The 21,987-nt window shown below is 40.7% G+C and overlaps 1 protein-coding gene and 1 non-coding gene across 2 annotated transcripts in view; both read right to left on the reverse strand.

The window, feature by feature from the left end:
- Positions 1-21,987, reverse strand: part of LOC124794682 (inositol polyphosphate-4-phosphatase type I A-like) — a 272,042-nt gene that overhangs the window by 70,479 nt on the left and 179,576 nt on the right. Inside the window, 1 exon segment of the mRNA XM_047258226.1 lies at positions 2,797-2,957. Within this exon segment, the coding sequence (XP_047114182.1) occupies positions 2,797-2,957 (161 nt within the window).
- Positions 4,699-4,771, reverse strand: Trnai-aau. The gene has a single exon. It is a non-coding gene; the product is annotated as a tRNA-Ile (tRNA).

Genomic DNA, 21,987 nt, shown 5'->3' on the forward strand with positions numbered 1-21,987 from the left:
AAACATTCAATTATTGCTCAAATAGATGACAAACTTCCTCAAATAGATAATAGATTTTCTAAGATGGAAGTCTGCGGGTACTTCGCCTTTTTAGTATTTTTCATCTATTGGTCTATTCAATAAAATCAAGGAACACATTGTTTACTAAGATGTCTACCCTGATAATGTTGTACAAAATAATGTAAAAAAACAGGACAGTATAACATGAACCCTCACTTATGGTGTAGGCACTCTTTGACTCTTTGGCATCAAATAGAACCTGAATTTTTCTAAGGACCAAAACACATATATCCTGAATGTTGGTTAATGAGATTTTATACCATTCCTCACAAGGAACTGTTGAAATTTAATAACATATTTTGCAGGATTCTCATCGAGGGATTGTGGAGGTCAGGGAATAAGGTCAGGCAAAACCTATTAGATCAGAACGCAGCATGTCATTCTCAATGGAGATAAGTCTTCCGAACTAAGAGTGATTTCAGGTGTGCCGCAGGGAAGTATTGTAGGACCGATGCTATTCACAATACATATAAATGACCTTGTGGATAACATCGGAAGTTCACTGAGGCTTTTTGCGGATGATGCTGTAGTATATCGAGAGGTTGTAACAATGGAAAATTGTACTGAAATGCAGGAGGATCTGCAACGAATTGACGCATGGTGCAGGGAATCGCAATTGAATCTCAATGTAGACAAGTGTAATGTGCTGCGAATACACAGAAATAAAGATCATTTATCATTTAGCTACAATATAGCAGGTCAGCAACTGGAAGCAGTTAATTCCATAAATTATCTGGGAGTAGGCATTAGGAGTGATTTAAAATGGAATGACCATATAAAATTAATCATTGGTAAAGCAGATGCCAGACTGAGATTCATTGGAAGAATCCTAAGGAAATGTAGTCCGAAAACAAAGGAAGTAGATTACAGTACACTTGTTCGCCCACTGCTTGAATACTGCTCACCAGTGTGGTATCTGTACCAGATAGGGTTGATAGAAGAGTTAGAGAAGATCCAATGGAGAGCAGCGCACTTCGTTACAGGATCATTTAGTAATCGCGAAAGCATTACAGAGATGACACACAAACTCCAGTGGAAGACTCTGCAAGAGAGACGCTCAGTAGCTTGGTACGGGCTTTTGTTGAAGTTTCCAGAACATACCTTCACCGAGGAGTCAAAATGGTTCAAATGGCTCTGAGCACTACGCGACTTAACTTCTGAGGTCATCAGTCGCCTAGAACTTAGAACTAATTAAACCTAACTAACCTAAGGACATCACACACATCCATGCCCGAGGCAGGATTCGAACCTGCGACCGTAGCGGTCGCTCGGCTCCAGACTGGAGTGCCTATAACCACACGGCCACTCCGGCCGGCACCGAGGAGTCAAGCAGTATATTGCTCCTTCCTACGTATATCTCGCGAAGAGACCATGAGGATAAAATCAGAGAGATTAGAGCCCACACAGAGGCATACCGACTAACTTTCTTTCCACGAACAATACGAGACTGGAATAGAAGGGAAAACCGATAGAGGTACTCAAGGTAACCTCCGCCACACACCGTCAGGTGGCTTGCGGAGTATGGATATGGATGTGGATGTGGATGTGGATGTAGATGTAGATGTAGATCAGTATAATGCTCATCAAACCAATCTTGGACATTTACAATATTTTGACAAGGGGAATTATGTTTGAAGACACAATTACAAGTTGAAATAAATGCCTGTGCGTCTGAGCAACAGTCCATTCCACAGGGTGGTGCAAAAGACTCTGGACAGTTGGTTAAAAGAAAACAGTGCACAGTGCCCAGTGGCCATCCTGTATAGCGTAATAAACTTTACCAGTTACTTTTCCTTACACTGTTACATAGGATTCACTGAAACTCATGGTATGACCACCTAAAACTAATATAGAACATTCTTGCTCTATAGTTGGAAGAAAACAGTCTCATCTGTATGCTCCCCTAGACATTCTCCATACTTTACTATGTGAAGCAGCAATGGACTCAGTAAGACCACATTACTTGTTAGCCAGTAATCCATGTTCTGTGCTTCTTGGACCACTGAAGCATCTTCTTTGTATTTGATTGGTTTACAAGAGATTTATCAATAGTAGTTCTACCAATAATTTTTCATTTATCTAGATAAACTGCACTTCTTTCACTGGCACTGTGCTTTAAGCACAACACTCACTTTCATGTTAGTAGTTTCTTGTTAGAAAAAGCTATCCTCATTAATATCACCTGATTTTAACAGTAAGTGTACAATTTCTTTCACTATTGTATTTAGTAGACAAATTTTCTTCATGAAGACTGAATGATATCATGACACTGCACATAGCTAACTGGTAGATTCGTGCCAAAGCGTATACTGACAATTAGCTCTCATAGAAAGTCTACAAAATATTATAAAAGAGTAGAACAACATGACATTACAATGATCACAAACTTACTCATGACTCAAAACAATGTCAGCTATATTACAATACAAAGGGAAAACAAAATATGATACCACAGTGTTAAGGCAGCTCAGATAAAAAGTGGAATCATGGCTTGTATCAGGATGATTATGGTGTTTTGTTTATACCTTTTAAAAAGTTACAGAACATAGCTAAACATAAATGAACTAACAGTAGCTGCATAAAAGGTAGTTCCATATACACACAATAAAACAAGAGTTTCCTGTCACACTCGGTTAATGCACAATCAATTACAGAATGGTCTTTAATAACTGTCAGAATCTAGGTACTATTTACATTGATCATGAAAACAAATACACAGAAAAAAAAGATAAATACCACGATGGACTGCCAGATTCTCCTTCGCTTGAGAGTAAAGGTGCAACAGCTGTAGATGCCTGTCAAGCAGTTCAACTTGTCGTGAGTGCCAAGGTTCACGTAACTCTCCCATGCCCGCTACCTCCTGGAGCAGTTCTTTTTCTTCCTGGATCCAAAGTGCTCTGCAAAAATAAAAATATTATTTCTAATTTACTAAGAGTAAATCAGCACAGGTATTACAGGGAACCATTTATTTCAATTTTATCATCAGCTCTTCTCAACAAACTGAATCTGAGAAAAAAAGAAAAAAAAGTAAATTAACATCTATCTTCTCAATTTCTCAAAGCATACAGTTCACCAAAAACATACTGAGTATTTACGGTTTTAAATGCAACCTGTTCCCAAAGACAACTCAACCACTGAATTGCAGATACTTATTTCTTGTTATTATTTTATTTCATTTAGATACATATTCTGTTGATGAGAGTGCATGTGCATGTGCATGTGCATGTGCATTGCAATCCAGATCTGCTCATTGCAATCCAGATCCGCTGAACTTCTTGTTTTATAATCATGGCACACTTCGTTAACTTCATAGTCCATAGCCACGAACCTCGTGGCAAACGCCAATAACCCCATAGTAAAATCTCATGAAACACGGCAGCTGGAAATGGTCAAAGCAAGCACTTATGTCTCCAATATTTGAGATCTGCTAACTGCTAACAGTAAATGAGGCTCAGGATAACATCTACACACACACACACACACACACACACACACACACACACACACACACACACACTGAAGAGCCAAAGAAACTGGTACATCTGACTAATATCCTATAGGGCCCCTACGAGCATGCAGAAGTGTTGCAACATGATGTGGCATGGATTTGACTAATGTCTGAAGTAGTGCTGGAGGGAACTGACACCATGAATCCTGCAGGACTGTCCATAAATCCTTAAGTGCATGAGGGGGTGGAGATCACTTGTGAACAGCACATTACAAGGCATCCCAGATATGCTCAATAATGTTCATGTCTGGGTAGTTTGGTGGCCAGTGGAAGTGTTCAAACTCAGAAGAGTATTTCTGGAACCTCTCTGTAGCAATTCTGGATGTGTGAGGTGTCGCACTGTCCTGCTGGAATTGCCCAAGTCTGTCGGAATGCACAACGGGCATGAGTGGATGCAGGTGATCAGACAGGATGCTTACATATGTGTCACCTGTCAGAGTCGTATCTAGATGTGTCAGGGGTCCCACATCACTCCAACTGCACACAGACCATGCCATTACAGAGCCTCCACCAGCTTGAACAGTCCCCTGCTGACATGCATTCATGAAGTTGTCTCCATATCTGCACACGTCCATCTACTCGATATAATTTGAAATGAGACTCGTTCAACCAGGCAACAAGTTTCCAGTCATCAACAGTCCAATGTCAGTGTTGACGGGCCCAGACTAGGTGTAAGGCTTTGTGACATGCAGCCATCAAGGATACATGAGTGGGCCTTCGGCTCCGAAAGCTCATACTGATGATGTTTCATTGATTGGTTTGCACACTGACACTTGTTGATGACCCAGCATTGAAATCTGCGTCAATGTGCGGAAGGGTTGCATTTCTGTCATGCTGAACGATTCTCTTCAGTGTTTGTTGTCCTGTTCTTGCAGGATCTTTTTCTGGCCGCAGTGATGTTGAAGATTTGATGTTTTACCGGATTCCTGATATTCACGGTACACTCGTGAAATCATCATACGGGAAAATACCCACTTCATTGCTAACTCAGCGATGCTGTGTCCCATCACTCGTGTGCCAACTATAATATCACGTTCAAACTCATTATGAATTGAGACACAAAGGAGTTGCAAACGTTGGCTGGCTGCAAGTGGGGCATCAATTGAAATCAATGGGGAAAGTTGAAAATTTGTGCTGGACTAGGATTTGAACCTGGGTCTCCTGCTCATTAGGCAGATGCTCTGACCACTAAGCCATCTGGACACAGTGGTCATTGCAACTGCACTGACTAACCTATATGCCACCCATCCAACCCTCATTCTTAACTTATCCACATACTACTAATGTAGTGGCTCTTGCCAATTACACTCATTAATCGCAGCATACCACCGATTCCTGTAAGAGTTCAAGCCTAGTCTGCACCTACACTGAAAAGATTATTGGCTGTCTCACCTTAATTATATACACTAATCAGCCGGGACATTATGCCCACCGAACTACTATCTATATAAACCAATCCAGGTGACAGCAGCATCACCTGGCAAGGAATGACTGCCAGTTAGACAAATGTATGGTGCATGTAGTATCACTGAGTGTGCTGTCTTTGTGTAGAATGGGGAAAGTGCATTAAATATCTGACTTTGACTGAGAAGAGATTGTAATGGCTCGAAGGCTCACCACGAGCCTTTTGGAAACTGCAAGACCTGTCATGTGTTTAAGGAGTGCTCTGGTGAGCATCTTCACCACATGGCGAAACCAAGGTGAAACCATGTCCAGACATCATGGAGTTGGGTGGCCACCCCTCATTACAGATGTCGGATGTTATAGGTTGAGCAGCCATGTAGAACAGGATAGGCAGCAAACTGTGGCAGAACTAAAATCTGACTTTAATGCTGGGAGGAAGACAAGTGTGCTTGAACCCAGCGTACTGAACACTATAGGCTTCTGCAAACGACAACCCATGCATGTGCCAATGTTAACATCACGACATTGGTGATTACGACTGAAATGGGAACGTCACCAGCAGCAATGGATGTTGGCACAGTGGCAGATTATTGCACAGTCCGATGAAACTCAATACCTTCTTCGGCATACCGATGGGAGGGCACGAATCCATTGTCTTTACAGGAGAACAGCTCCTTGACACCTGTACTGTGGGATGGAGGGAAGCTGGTGGCGGCTCCATTACACTTCAGGGAACATTCATGTGGGCATCCCTGGTCCAGTGGAGCTCGTGCAAGGCAACATGATGGCAAAGGAGTACTGTAAATTGGTTGCAGACCATGTACATGCCTTCATGACTATCATATTTCTTGATGGCAGTGGTATTTTTCAGCGAGATAATGCACCATATCACAAGGTCAGGAGTGTGATGGAGTAGTTCAAGGAACACAGTGGCGAGTTCCAATTGATGTGCTGCCCCCCTACAACTTGCCAGATCTGAACCTGATCGAACACATCTGGGATGTGATTGAGTTTATCACTCTCCCTCCATAAATAGGTGACTTGAGTGTGCAGATGTGGTGCCCACTCCCTCCAGTGACCTACAAAGGCTTTGTTGCTTAATTGCAATGACATCACCACTGTTATCCATGCCAAAGGTGGACATACTGGCTATTAGATTGGTGGTCATATAATGTTCTGGTTGTTCAGTGTATATATGCAGTGTCTGTTCTTTTGGGCGTAACATATTTACCCGACTCTAAGATGAGGTTTTTCCCAAATCTGGCAATCGGAAAATATTGGATTGTCTTGTATTCACAGATTAAACTACTGCTGCTGAGGTAAACATTTTTACAGTATTTAATAAATTAATTGGGGGTTCTCTTACATTTACAGATGAAACTTTGGCTATTGAGGTTAAACAATACAGGGAGAGCACAAAGTCTTGCCTGATTATAACAATTTATTACAGACTAACTGTTTGACATAATAATTTACGTTTGATGCAGTTACATAGGTTAGTGTTACTAGTTTTTTTTTTTTTAAGACCACTTACGTTAGTAAACCTCAACATGTGCTCCCTTGGTAGCTCGGAGAATGTTGAGGCGGTATTCCAGTTCCCGCCAGGTGTTTTGTAACATGTGTTCTGTCACAGTACCCACAGCAGCTTGTATCCTAGCCTTCAGTTCGTCGACGTCAGCAACTGGTGTGACGAACACTCTGTCCTTGATATAGCCCCAGAAAAAGGGGTCATGGGGTGTAATGTCTGGAAAGCAGGGTGTCCAGGGTTTAGGGTGTTGGACCATTCATTCCAATCCACTGATCCGGAAATGTTTCATCTAGGAAATCATGCACTCTCAAAGCCCAGAGGGGAGGGGGGGGTGCTCCATCATGCTGGAAAATTATCCATGGTCGATATTCTTCTAACTGTGGGGCAATGAACTACTGCAAAACGTCTAAGTAAATGTTAGCGGAAATGGATTTTTTCCGTGAAGAAAAACGGTACAAAAACCGTGTTATGCATGAGGTCGCATCAAACATTCACTTTTTCGCTGTCTCCCTGTAACTGTACAGTAGCATGTGGAGACTCTGAACCTCATATATGGACATTATGTCTATTTACCATTCCACTGACATGAAAGGTGGATTCATCAGTAAAGCATATGCGATTTAAGTACTCATTAGTGCCATCAATCCTGTTGGGAATCTCAGTTGCAAATTCAGCACGTGTCAGCAAATCATTCGGTTGCAAGGCCTGCACGATTTGCACTTTGTAAGCATGCAACCTACGCCTTTCATGGAGAATCTTCACCACACTTGCTTGCAGTATTTGAAGTTTTATGTTATGCTTGACAAGTTAATTTAGACGGACTCCATTGAAACAATTGCTGAACACGATCAACAGTTGCATCACTCACACGAGGCCTGCCACTTTGAGGACAATCTTCAACGCTGCCTGTTTTGTTAAACTTTGCATACAATTGCTTTTATTGATTTAACGTCAGGAGGGCTGCGTCCATAAGAGGCCCAAAATTTACACTGAACACTGATGGGCAATTTCGTTTCGTGAAAGCAAAGCACACATTGCGCATTCTCCTGCTTCGACACCATTTCGGCAGCAACTAACGTGACCTAACAGAGCGCATTGGTGTCGTGGAGCACTAGTGCCATCTATTGGTCACAACCACTAGTAACACTAACCTATGTAACAGCATCACATGTAACTTATTATGTCAAACGGTTCCTCTGTTACAAATTTTTATAATCAGGGCAAGACTTTGTGCTCACCCTCTACTTTCTTTCAACCAGGCTTGAGATTTGCTGATACGCATAAGCTCTCTATACAGTATTGATCACGGTCTTACATTTTAGACAGTGATATCGATCTTCCACAAACAATCACATTACAATTGAATTGCGATGCTAGTGCAATAGATGGATACACGAGAAACTATGAACTAGGCACTACAGCAATCTCATACTCTTCATAAAAAATTGACAATTTTGTGAAACACAGGAGAAAATAGCATTAAATTCAATCAACTCACAAACTTTTGTTGTCTTTGAGTAGGTTTGCAATAGAAGTTCTCATACATGTATGGATACCATATACATACATGTATGGATATTGTATAAATATATTAATATATGGATATTGTACACATTCAAAGGCGAAAATCTTGTCCTTCAAAAACCATCACATGATTGTGTACCCAAGTCAGTAATTTATTTGGTATACAGTATTGATCACAGTCTTACATGTTAAGACTGTGGTATCGGTCTTCCTCAAACAATCACATTACATTTGAATCACAATGCTAGTGCAATAGACGGATACACGAGAAACCGTGAACAAGGCACTACAGCAATCTAATGCTCTTCATAAAAAAATGACAATTTTGTGAAAAACGGGAGAAAATAGCATCAAATTCAATCAACTCACAAACTTTTGTTGTCTTTGAGTAGGTTTGCAATAGAAGTTCTCATACATGTATGGATACCATATACATACATGTATGGATATTGTATACATATATTAATATATGGATATTGTACACATTCAAAGGCGAAAATCTTGTCCTTCTAAAACCATCACATTATTGTGAACCCAAGTCAGTATTTTATTTGATTATGATAAACTAATAATTTACGAAGTGTCTTGAAAATGTAAGTTTGGTAGCTGCCAGCTTTCAGTCAGCTTTAGAAGAAGGAGGTGACATTCAGATGAAATGCGGAAGGAAATTCATCCAAATTTAAATGCATAACAAATGAAACAGATCACATTAAACTGACTGCAATCGTTATTGAAAGAAAGAATTATAGCAGAAAGACCCACCGTGGAGGTAGTACCAACAAAAGACGCTAGATCATGGCATGAGCGGAAGTTCAAGAATTGGACTGGATTGTGATCTTTTATTTATATATTAGCTGCTCTTCTTACACATGACCTGCACACTAGAAGATATAGCTGTCCCTGTTTCACTTTTGACAAGCACAGCACTAAAGAAGGCTTGGAAGGGGAACAGCGGTACAAGCTTAGCTGAGAACTATAAAAAGTGTGGGTAGGGGAGTGGTGAGCAGGCAGTAAATTTCAACTTGCTGCTAACAATGGTAATATATGTTGCATACTTTGGCTTTTTATAAACATATACCAGTACAAACTACAGTTTGTACAAATCATTTTGTACAAGGGATCAAATTGACTTTAAAATTGGACAAATATTCAACAATAGTATACATTTCTGCAAGAGATGATAAAAGTCTAGACTGGGGACACTTTGGTGTTTCATGCAGCATTGTTGTCATGTTCACCGTGAGGTACAACACAAACAATACGGGGTGTGTCAACTGCTGGAATCACACAATCAATGAGAGAGTGATGGGCAGATGATATGTTTTTGTAGTAAAAGACATTGCAACATTCTCATGACAGTACAGAAGCAAAATCTGCTGTGTGTTCAAAATATCGCTATATATTCGACAGAAACAGCCAAATATTTGTGACAATATGTTTCACTGGTGCTCTGTTAGGATTATGACGATGATGATTAAAACCAGTGGTACCACAGACACAAGCTAAACAACAGAGGTAGCGAAGATAAAAATTAATGTAAACACTTTCATTTTGTTTATTTTATTTTTCCTTGTATTATCAAAACATAGACAACCAATAAAGGGCCTAAGTTAAGGATTGGCGTAATGGTAACATTTTAGGCACATGCCTTACATCAATAGGGACCGATGACCGCAGCAGTCTGGTTCCTTTAATCCCACAAACCAACCAACCAACCTTACATCAATAGAAGTTTATAATTTTGATTAATCAGAATATGTTAAAAATAAATTTTTCTCAAGAAGTCTCTTAAAAAAGGAGGGGATCATCTTATACTTCCCCCCCCCCCCCCGGTGCACGTGCGTGTGCGTGTGTGTGTGTGTGTGTGTGTGTGTGTGTGTGTGTGTGTGTGTGTGTGTGTGCAGTTGCACAAGGCTCAAACTCTTATCGGAATTGGCAAAATGCCATAAGTAATAAGGATAACAGGGGCACTACATTAATAGTCTGTGGATAAATTGGGAATTTGGGTCAGACAGAAGGTGTGCTTGGGTAGTCCATGCAGTTGCAGTGACCATTGTGTCTGGATGACTTAGTGGTCAGAGCATCTGCCTAGTAAGCAGGAGACCTGGATTCGAATCCCGATCTGGCACAAACTTTCAACTTTCCTCATTGATTTCATTCAATGTCCACTCACAGCCAATGTCTATGATTCCTTTGCATCTTAACCTATTTAAAGCCTAGAGGATGCCACATTCCCAGGCAAAACTATTATTTATTTGAAAGCCTATGAACTTTGTTACACACTTTTGTTTGTCTGATTACTACATTGTATAATAGGGATCTTCTGTGGTATTCAATGATCAACATGGAACTGGATAATTTAGATTTTACAAATAGGATTTTAGCCAGGTTACCACTGTTGCTGTGATTCTTTAGTGATACACTTTGTCAAGCAGTATTTTGTTTAACACAGTTGAAATCTCCATGCTAGATCACAAAATATGCCAACTGACACCATCTCTCTGTCTAAGGAGTCTATTGTGTATCAGTTGTAAATGAGAATATAGCTTTAATTGTGGACATACCTTTTTGAAATCCATACCATCTGCAGTTGGTGGTGTCAAAGTTGTCAAGTTACTTCACAATTAATCACTGTAGATACCACTTCTCTATACACAAACACCTCTCAAGCCCATGGCACGTAAAGTGCCCTCCGCCATACACCGTTGGGTGGCTTGCGGAGTATAAATGTAGATGTAGATGTAGAACACTACCTCTCCCGAAGTCCTTCCAATTCCAATACCACTACTTCATTCCTCATACACATTACCAATTATATCCTTGCACACAACTACTTCTCCTTTAAGAAGAAGGTATATAAACAAATCTGCAGCACAGCCATGGGAACATGCATCACACCCTCCTAAGCCAACCTTTTTATGGACCATCTAAACGAAACATTCCTAGATTTTCAAAACTGTTCACTGTTTACAACTCAGGGCCAAGACATTACATTCTTATTCCTCCATGACCTCAACATCTTTTCTTCCGTCCACTTCCCCAATTCAATGTGCCACCTCCCTCTATGCTGATCTCAACGTTTCTGATGGCTCCATCCACACCTCTTTCCATGTTAAATCAACTAATCACTGACGGTACATGCACTTTGACAGCAGTCACCCCTTCCACACCAAAATACCACTCCCACAGAGCAAAGACCCTGGAGACAGTGTATCTGCAGTGACAAGAACTCCTTTGCTCAGTATCCTGAAGGTCTCACTAAGGTCTTCACAGAAACACACTCCCCCCTCCCCAAAACTAGTCTGTGCCATATCCTCACACACAAATAATCCCCCAAACATATCCCACTATCATTCTGGACTGGAGGAACAAAACTATATCCTTCACCAAAGCTTTGATTATATATCATCATGCCCAGAAACACGGAACATTTTACCCAAGATCCTTCCCCACCCCTCCTAATGTCAGTTGACATTCATGGAGTCACTACACTCACTCCATTCACCAATACCTCCTACCATCATGGTATGAATCTGAGAGTGGTCAAATACTGACCGAAACTGGTTACCACTGAAATAAATGTTTTTGTGGCCGAGACTGCTGTAATCTATTTTTAAAGTACTTTTAGCCAGACTGCTGTTTCTTTGCAAGAAATGTTCTCAAATATTACTACATTCTTCACTCCCATAAAGCTCAACACAATAGTTTCTCCTTCCTTTGTCCTGTCACCCCCTACCAATCCACACTTTCACATCATATTTATTGTGTGCCGCACCTCACCGGCTCTAGTACACATGTATATCATGCTTAGCCTGTGCACCTGTTAACCTCTCCCTTCAATGTTCCTAACCTGCAGCCTCCCTCCGAGCCACTACCTATTCACCTTAACCCCTCTTTCTGCCACCAGCCTCTCCCCCCCTTCTTCCCAAACCACCTGCACAACCCCCATGCCACCCTAGTGCACTTGTTGAAATGCAATCCGGCATTTCCCACACACCAGCACTTTCACTTTGTGTGTGTGTGTGTGTGTGTGTGCGCGCGCCTATTGATGACTCACTGTTTCTGTTATTTAGTGAATCGCTGCCATTACTCCTAAATTATTTACATTCTTGCCACAATAAAATGATTAAATTGTACTCTGTGCAAAATTCTACCAGGCAGCTTCCCCTTTTATTTTTCTGGTCCACTACTTTGTTTGCCTACTATTTTCCGTCTCTTAATTTTCCTATTATTGAATTCCAGTGCCACGTAACAATTAAATTTTCATCTCCCTTAATGAATTGAATAATGTTTTATCTACAGAACTACTAGGCTTATATACTACTTCTACTATGGTGGCTTTTGGTATTGTGATAATGTGTTGACAAACTAGTTTGCTAGACTTTACTATTTTCTTATTCATTATCACTTTCACTCCTGCATTATCCTTACTTGACTTTTTGTTAATGATAACTCTCTACTCAATTGATCAGCCACCTCACTTCAGATCTATCAGGTAGTCACTGTGACCCATCATGGCAGTGATGATAAGGTCAAGATCTGGCTTGAGGTTATGATTGGCTGTCCTTTATTCTGTTGAGAAGTTAGTTTTTCTTAGGAAGGGACCTGGGTATGGGTGGTGAGGCCAAGCTGGAGGTAAGGAATTCCTGGAGCATGGCCAGGGGTTGGCATGGTAGGATGGGGAGAACACGTTATGTTTAGATGACGATATGAGCTGTGAGAGACAAGATTCAATGTTGGGATTAGATTGGCTTTTGTTTAAGGGAATGGTAGTGAAGAAGTGTTTCACTGTAGGGATTGGGAGCAGGAAAGTAAGTCTTTGATAAGTCCAAAACGGTTAAACTTAGGTGTACAGCTGAAGGTGAGACCTTTGGATATAAATGAAACTTCTGTGGGATTGAGGTGTTTTATGGAAGCTTAACAATGGTGTTTCTGGTTTTGTTTGCGTTCTGGATTTCATGGTATTCTGGAAGATGTGGCAAATTGAAAAGGTCAGCTAGACGGGGTCAGGGTGCTATGAGTGGTTGACGGGAGGGTGGAGGGGTGGGGATAGGGGTAGGGGGTTCACCGTGAGTACGATAGCTGTTAATGGGTAGCGGAGCTACAAGGTGGGAGTAGCATACCAAAAGGTTGGATAATTTATGGAGGTGATGTCTGGAATTCTCTTCCAGGTGTTTGAGAACGAAGAGGTTTGATTTTTGGAGACATGGTGTGTATAGTTTGGGCTACACAGTAACAATATCTTGTGGAGGAAGCAGGGATGGTTCTGGGCTGCCTGTGCCTTGGAGATGGGTTTCTGCAGCACAAGGTTTTCAGGGTTAGGAACTGGAGGAATCTGAAAAGGTGAAGGTTGTTACTAAATGAGAGATAGGATCCAGAAAAAGGAATTTTTGTTGTTCAGCTGCTGGGGGAGATTCCATGGCTTTGGCAGCATTCAAGGAACAGATATAGGACTCGGTTTTAGCTACGGACAGGGATACTTTTCCGAACTAATGCAGACAAATGAAGCATGGGTCCATTTGGGCTGGGGTGGTGCTAAGAAGATGTGAAATGTCACAGGAGAAGGAAGAATGTAAAAATTAAATGGTTGAACTGGATAACAAAGTTTGAGTTTGTGGGGTGAAACAATTGGAAGAAATTGTGCTGAGGGCAATATCATAGTTCTGTGTCATGAAGATATTTAATTGTGCATAAGTTATCATCACTCATGGGAAAGAAAGAGGGAAAGACAAAAAATTCTGATGGGAGCAATGTGTGAGGAGGAGTACATTGATATGAACATGAACTGTAGTGGTTTGTTGCTATGATAGTGTTTTAACTGTGATTCGGTTGAGAGGTGGTTTGTAGAACAGCATGTGATGTAGTGTATCTGTTCTCTAGCTTGTCAAAGTATTTATTCTGAAAGCTAGCAAGTTTTCTTCTTCCTCTGTGTGTGGCTTTCAAACATTCAGAATTACTTTTATTTGTTGAATGGTCCCCTTTACTCCTAAATTATTTACATTCTTACCATGATGTGATGATTAAACCGTACTCTGTGCAAAATTCTACCAGCCATCTTTTCCTTTTATTTCTTTGCTCCATTTCTTCGTTCTCCTAGTATTTTTTTGTCTCTTTTATTTTTCTACAATTGAAGTCCAGTCCTCTTTAACAATTAAATTTTTGTCTCCCTTAATAAACAGAATAATTTATCTGTTGAGCTGTTACACATATACATTTCAAATACAGTGGGTTTTGGCTTTTTGTCTATCTTGACTATGATAATGTGTTCGCTACACTGCTCAAAGTATTCTCCTGTTTTTTAATAGTGCCATTCTTGCATTATCCTTACTTTACTTTTGTTGCTGATAACACTGTACTCACCCAGCCAGCCACCTCACTTCACTAATTTCCACTGTTTTAAATTCAGCCTAAACCCTCAAACCTGCCTATCAAGTTAAGTGATGTAACAGTCCACACTTGGCTTGTAGAAAGCCAGCTTTGTTTCCTCTGATGACGCCATCAAATTATGCTGTTGTCCAAGTTTTCGCAGGCAACTCTAGTGCTGCATATATTGAGTAGCGTACATCCAAACTCATAGAAGCCATCAGGTGTCATGAAAGCAGTCTTTTCCCATTCAGTTTGTCAACCTTGATCTGCCAGTAACCTGCTCCATATCCATAGTGCTGAAATACTTTCACTCACTCGAGACACGTCAAGGTGTCATCAATTCACAGGAATGGGTATAAATCCATTTTTGGTAGTTTTTTCAACCGCCTATAACTGATGAAGAAATACCAGATGCCATCTTTCTTCTCCACAAGGTCTAACATTTCTCTGACAGTCTAATGATGTCTCATAGAATCTTCTCCAGGTCTTCCTGAATTATCTGTCATTTAGCTGCATTAATGCGGCCACAAACCGACACAGAAAGGCCAACATTGTTCCTCGGTGAATCTGTGGCCTGCTGGTGGCTGGATAGTAGATTCCTCCGCTGTGTAATCAGTAATGGTAGTGCAACTTGGTTCTCTATTGATGGCACAGAGGTGACCTTCCTGGACTGCTCTGGTTGTCCATATGCACATTTCCTTAAGATGAGTTGCTGTTGACAACTGGTGAATTAAATCTCTGATTGTCCATTTCTGATGGATTATATGATCATTGCTGACACATAGATTCTTTGGTAAAACTGAGTACTATTTTTCATTCGACCACAGCTTCACTGTTTAACTGAGTTTCCAGACTACTGATTGTAAGCTGCTTTTCAAAAAGACATGAGTTGAGGGTTGCAAAACAAAAATCGCTGAAAAGGTCATACTGTTGTTGTCTGGGGAAGGATGTGCAGTCCCTGTAAGAGTGCTGAGGTCCTAAACTCACTGCTAGAGACATAAGAGCACACACCCACATGACAAAAGAGCGAATGTGTACACATGTTGACTGTTTACTATATTTGGTTGTGATGGAAATAGTAAAACAGACATTTCTAAAGCAGAGCAAAGGGGTGTAGTGTATTTTTTGACAGCAAAAAAGAGTGGAAGGAATGGAAATACATAGAAGGATGGCACTAGCATACAGAGAGCACTTCATGTCTGTTGCAAGGGTCAAGCCATGCACAAGAGATTCATAGGACAGACAGATGTTGTTGACTGATGATGCATGGTCTGGAGTGCCACACGACACTACCAGTGCCCTTGTCCAGCAGGTGGATATCCTCATTATCCAAGACCAGCAAGTTTCAGTAGCAACCATTGCCACAGAGGTTGCATTATACATCAGAAGTATTCACACCATCATTAAGCAGAAAGGAAAGATTGAAATTCCACACAAAGGTTTCTTGTAGTCTTCAAACAGCACAGGAAGCTTGTCTAATGGGACTCTATCTTTTCACATCTGCAGTGCCATGCCAAGGAAAGGAATGAGGTCCTGGCATGAGAGATCGCAAAAGATGAGACAATAATTCATCACTTTAAAGTTGAGTCAACACAAAGTCTCCAGTGGAAGCATGCAGGGTCACATTATCCATGACATTCACACAAGTGCATGAAAGGTTATGCTCACCTTCTTCTTTGATGAAAAGGGATCCCTTATACTGACATCCCCCGTGGGGTCATTCTGATCCACAAAAATGCAAAGCCTCATACAGTAAAAGCAGTCAAGAAGTTCTAGCACACATTCAAATGGAAGATCCTCAATTATGCTTCATACGGTCCAGAGCTGTCTCCCTTGGATTACGCCATTTTTGGTGAGCTAAAGAAGGATCTGAGAAGTAAACAGTTCACCTTGGACAAGAAAATCAAGCCATATGGAAAGAGTTTACAATACAGCAACAGGAAGTTTTCAAGGTAGTCATTCACCACCTGGTTTCACAGTGGGACAAGATGCGTCAATGATGCTGGGAAATACTTTTGAAATAAAGGCACAAGTTTACAGGTCTCTGTCTCTCTCTCTCTCTCTCTCTCTCTCTCTCTCTCTCACACACACACACACACACACACACACACACACACACACACATACTCTTTCACTTTTTTATGCCCCTCAAAGAACCTGTCTCACAAGTGTGTCTTCGCTGGTAAACAAATATACAACTACCCAGAAAAATTGTTGCACCATCCTGTTGTGGTAGCTTTGGCAATCTGTACCTACAATCCGTTTGTGCCACCTGTAACGACGTCCATCCAAGAATAACACTATAACGGCATTCTGGTAAAACAACATATGTGAATGGCTTCGGCAGTCATTCTTGCAAAAGAAAATACTGTAGGCTCGAAATATTTTCCATTTGCAGCATTAAGCACATTGGCCTTAAAATCTCTTAGCATAATCTTCTTTAGTTCTCGGTTATAAGCATCTGATATAACTGAACGTTGACTAATGCCTGGAGATGTTGCTTGTAGGTGATGATGTCGACAGCTTTTCTAGTAAATTGGCAACTGTCATCCATTGAGGATTTTTGTCTGCGCAGCTGAATGGGCAGATGGTACCTCTGTATGATGACAAGGAATGACTGTGGAACATTGGAGAGTGACCTCAACCAGGATACTGCAGGGGGCTTTGTCACTCAGTGTGACGAAGCAGCTGGGATACTTTTACTTCCCATCTCGTTTTGCCCTCTTCCTCTTTAAAACTCTTTTTTTTCCATTTTTGAATTAATCACCATTAACATAAGTGAGCATAATCTGCACTTTCGTAAAAGAGAAACGTTGGCCCTAAGTTTTAAAGAATATAACACCAGATCTAATTTTGTGCTTAATTTTATGTATGTAATTGATTTTCTAATTTATTTCGCCTATTCCTATTTAGTATCTTTTATTATAGGGTGAAATCAGTAATTGTTTCGTAACTTAAATTCTAATGCTGACATATAAACAAATATAGATTCTATAATAATTATAAACATTTGGAGGAACAACTAATAATATTTTAAAAGATTTATTTGGCTCTATTCGAAAACATGTTAGCAAAGCCAGCCCTTAATTAACTCCAGATTAATTAACAGTTTCATCAAAAGTATTGTTTGTGTAACTATATATGTTAATTTAAAAACACAGATGATGTGACTTACCGAACGAAAGTGCTGGCAGGTCGATAGACACACAAACAAACACAAACATACACATGAAATTCAAGCTTTCGCAACAAACTGTTGCCTCATCAGGAAAGAGGGAAGGAGAGGGAAAGACCAAAGGATGTGGGTTTTAAGGGAGAGGGTAAGGAGTCATTCCAATTCCGGGAGCGGAAAGACTTACCTTAGGGGGAAAAAAGGGGTATACACTCGCACACACACACATATTCATCCGCACATACACAGACACGATGGTGTCTGTGTATGTGCGGATGAATATGTGTGTGTTTGTGTGTGTGTGTGTGTGTGTGTGTGTGTGTGTGTGTGTGTGCGCGCGCGCGAGTGTATACCCCTTTTTCCCCCTAAGGTAAGTCTTTCCGCTCCCGGGATTGGAATGACTCCTTACCCTCTCCCTTAAAACCCACGTCCCTTCGTCTTTCCCTCTCCTTCCCTCTTTCCTGATGAGGCAACAGTTTGTTGCGAAAGCTTGAATTTCATGTGTATGTTTGTGTTTGTTTGCGTGTCTATTGACCTGCCAGCACTTTCGTTCGGTAAGTCACATGTTCTGTGTTTTTAGATATATTTTTCCCACGTGGAATGTTTCCCTCTATTATATATATATGTTAATTTCATGATTTAAACAAATAATTCGGCCTAACTCTTGTAGTAAAGGAAACTGTTAAAAAGAATCAATTTTTCGATGTATACGGTTGATCGAATGAGTTATGTTTTAATTGTAATTTCTGTAAATTAAACATCAAACAATGTGTAGTTTCAGTACCTATTATTGTGAGGATGTATAAGGCACTAATTTTTGGTCTGGAGACAGTGGGTCCATGGCCAACTTTCAGATGGAGAACCCGTACTGGTCAGATCAACAACAATGCATCCACTTAACTGTGAAGTAAGTGTTACACCAATAGGCTGTGTGTTAAAACAATGATAGCATCTGTTCCATATGTACCTTATTATTCTACAAGAACAGTGAACTGTGCAGTTAGGCTTTTACTGCTCGTAGATGTTCAACAGTAAACTACTGTAGCAGTATGAGGATGTTTGCCTGCAACTTATTAATGAGGTTTATCGAAAGTTAAACAATAGAGCACTGGCCATATATAACTGTGTATTATTGGGGGGAGAGGGGGGGGGGGGGGGGGGGTTGTAAACAGTGAAAGTAAAGAAATGTGAAACGCAACTGGGCACCTGTCAGCTACTTTATTTACAGTAGTCAGTGTCGAAATTACACCATTTTTCAGCCAGTGTAGCAACACAGTACGTCGACACCGAGGACAATCAATGAAGGAAAAAGTAGGCGAACGTCATAACAGACCAGCTGTAGTCATTTTCAAAGCTTTGGCATGCATGGCACTCTTTCAATGTCTTGTGGCATAATAGTTTAACATGTCCAGCATATCCACAGGGGAAATATACCTATGTGTCATTATACATTCTCTTTATTTTTGATCTGTTCTCCCCCCACTCTCGTGTTGTTAATGAAGCACGTGGTTGTATCTATGTCATCAGGAAACAAGTATGTCGTCTTATGGTTGGTCTGCAACTGGCTGTATCTCTGTCATCAAGAAAATTGTATCTTATCCTATACTTGCTTCACTCCTTCTAGTTGGTATGCCTTGTACAGACTGGCACCAATGATTAGTGAACATCATCTTGAATTGATGATATTACCTCCTCTTGACTGGATTAAACATTCAATGCTCCTACCCCTGGCTGTCCGAGTTTAACATCAACAGATGTCATAAACCCTCATACTTATTCTCTCACTGCTTCCCATATTTCTGATGCAAGGTCCTGATGGTCATCATTATAACATTTACCAGTCTGTCAGAAGTGTTTCGACATACTGTTTTCATGGTGCACTGCTTCAGTGTGTTGGCACCAACTGATAACTCCTCTTATGTGGTTACACCCTCCAAAATGAGCACCTGACATAAGTCCTCTGGCACACCCTTCATTAGATGTGTCAGGTTACATCATATTTGGGTTCACTGTGTGGTGCGTAACACAGCTCCAAATCACTCTGCATGTACAAATATGTCATCTCCCCCATGCATTGGTTTTCATTTTCCAGTTATCTGGCTATGAGGGCATGTTCTGGTTGTCGCCAAAGGTGTTCTTAATTTCCACCTGAAATTTGTGCCACCTGTTGGTTATTTCCTTATTTGTTTTTCATCCCACAACTTGGCTGTACCATCCAAGTAAAAGTATACACTGGAAATACATGCCATTCACTTGTTATATTTCGCGATACGATCAAATTCCTTTAGCCACTATGTCAGATGCTGGCTAGTGCCTCCCAAAAATACCGTTGGATGCCTGACTTACATCTAACAAAAGCTTTTGTATCCATTTATACCTTGACAATGTGTGCCGTCAGTGGAATGTACTGTTTGTATTCCGGTTTCTGCCTATGAAGGTAATGGCTTTTGTGGAACCTCATTGGAGCCATGGTGTTACCAATATCCAAAGCACCCAGTGCCCTCCAGTAGACTATGTCACACAGAATGTAGAATCTGGAGTCATTTACAAGACTGGGTCATCAACAAAACTAACACTACACAATGAAAGCAGATTCACTGAATACACTTGGATCTGGACTGGCTGTATCAGCAGAGAATGCTTCTATTCGTACATAAAATTTACAGAAAATTACAATGGTTTATAAAAACATAAGTCTTAGAATTTACCAGAAATGCAAAACATTAAAAAATAAATGACTGCAGGAGGCAGGAATGAAACCAATGCCTGCATGTCACCAGCAGTGAGTACAATTGCTATACCAGGCAAATGAAGGCCAGCATATGAATATATAAATAGCTGTAGCTTCACCTCACTTTCAGCCTTGCTGCAGTACCAGCATAGCAAGGCTGTGTTGGGTAATGTTACAATGCCAGATCAGTCAATCATCCAAATTGTTGTCTCTTCAACTACTGAAAAGGCTGCTGCCCATTTTCAGGAACCAGATATTAGTCTAGCCTCTCCACAGATAGACCTTCGATGTGTTTGTACTTATGGTGCAGCTACCTATATGGCTGAGGCATACAAATCACATCACTGTGACAAGATTCATTATTTATTTACTTATTAGAAAAATCATTGCTGCAACAGAGCAAATGGAGACAGGAATGAAGAGATCAAGGAGCAGCCAACAAAGTTCCATGCTTGTTTGGTGGGTGACATGTCACTCAAATATGCAAGCCATGCTAGTGGTACATGTCAATTTCAGGTGAACACTTGCACATTCCTATGAATATGTGGCCTGTCCCTGTCCTGATAAAATACGGCACATGGAGTTGTCTGAAGAAGAGCTCTAAAATGTTATTGATGAAGCAAGTGAGACCCTTGGATAATACGGATAATTTAGGAGGGAAGAAAGGCTTAGATGAGAGTTTGAGAATACTATGCTGCTGTGACTAGTTCTTGCAACCATGAGCTATTATTGCACTGAGAGGCAGCAGTGAAGCCTAGGGGATTTTAAGAAGGTTGGCATAAACAGAGGGAGTATACTGGCAACACAGAACACCCTGTTGCAGGGAATGCTCTACAACACTAGTCGTGACCTCAGTGCCTGTTTCACCGCATGTGCCATCTCGATTCATCTCCCAGACACCAGTTTCTCAGAACTCTGCAGGTGGGAACTAGCACTACGACATGTCCTTGGTTCTCACCACCCATCTGGCCTTAATTTATGATACTGTCTTCCACAGCATTTCTTCATAGTAACTACTCCTTTCTTCACTCTGTTTTAGTTTTCTATATCTTTCATTCTCTGATCTTTCTATTTTTCACCATCCCTCTTAGCTTTTCACTCTTATTACCTCATGCATGATGCTTTACCAGTAATCTATATCTTGCATATTACCCTGCGTTCCATGTTTAAGATCTCAAGTTTACAAATCTTGTCTGGTGCAGCACCCAACAATCAGTCTTTCCTTCTCATCCTGTTCGGTAAGTATCCCCTGACCTGGGGTTCTGGATGACTTTTCCAAACTCTACCACTTTTTCCTAAACCTCTCCAGTCTGTTTCCCTTCACCCCTCTTCCTTCCCCCTCAACCGTTCTGCCAGAAGAAGGAGCCCCTGGCTCTGAAAGCTTCCATAAACTAAACCTTTTTTATGTGTATATTCTCCTGCTACCACTTGGTGAGTAGATTTTTATCTATTCAATTACACTGTATTGTCAAAAATTGATTATTTTCCATAAAATGATGCACTGAGCTCTTAAACTTTACTGTTGATGGATATGATGTTCAACAACAAAGTCTTCCAGACCTTTATCATTACAGAAGGATCAAACATGTATGCAGCCATCACTGTAGAACAGCTTGTAGCAAGACTCATCAAAACCATTATTTTTGCAACTCAGCTTGCCAAAGATGGTGTTTACCTGACCATTGTGTCTAGAG

This window comes from Schistocerca piceifrons, chromosome 4 (genome assembly GCF_021461385.2).
Source record: "Schistocerca piceifrons isolate TAMUIC-IGC-003096 chromosome 4, iqSchPice1.1, whole genome shotgun sequence".
NCBI lineage: Eukaryota > Metazoa > Arthropoda > Insecta > Orthoptera > Acrididae > Schistocerca > Schistocerca piceifrons.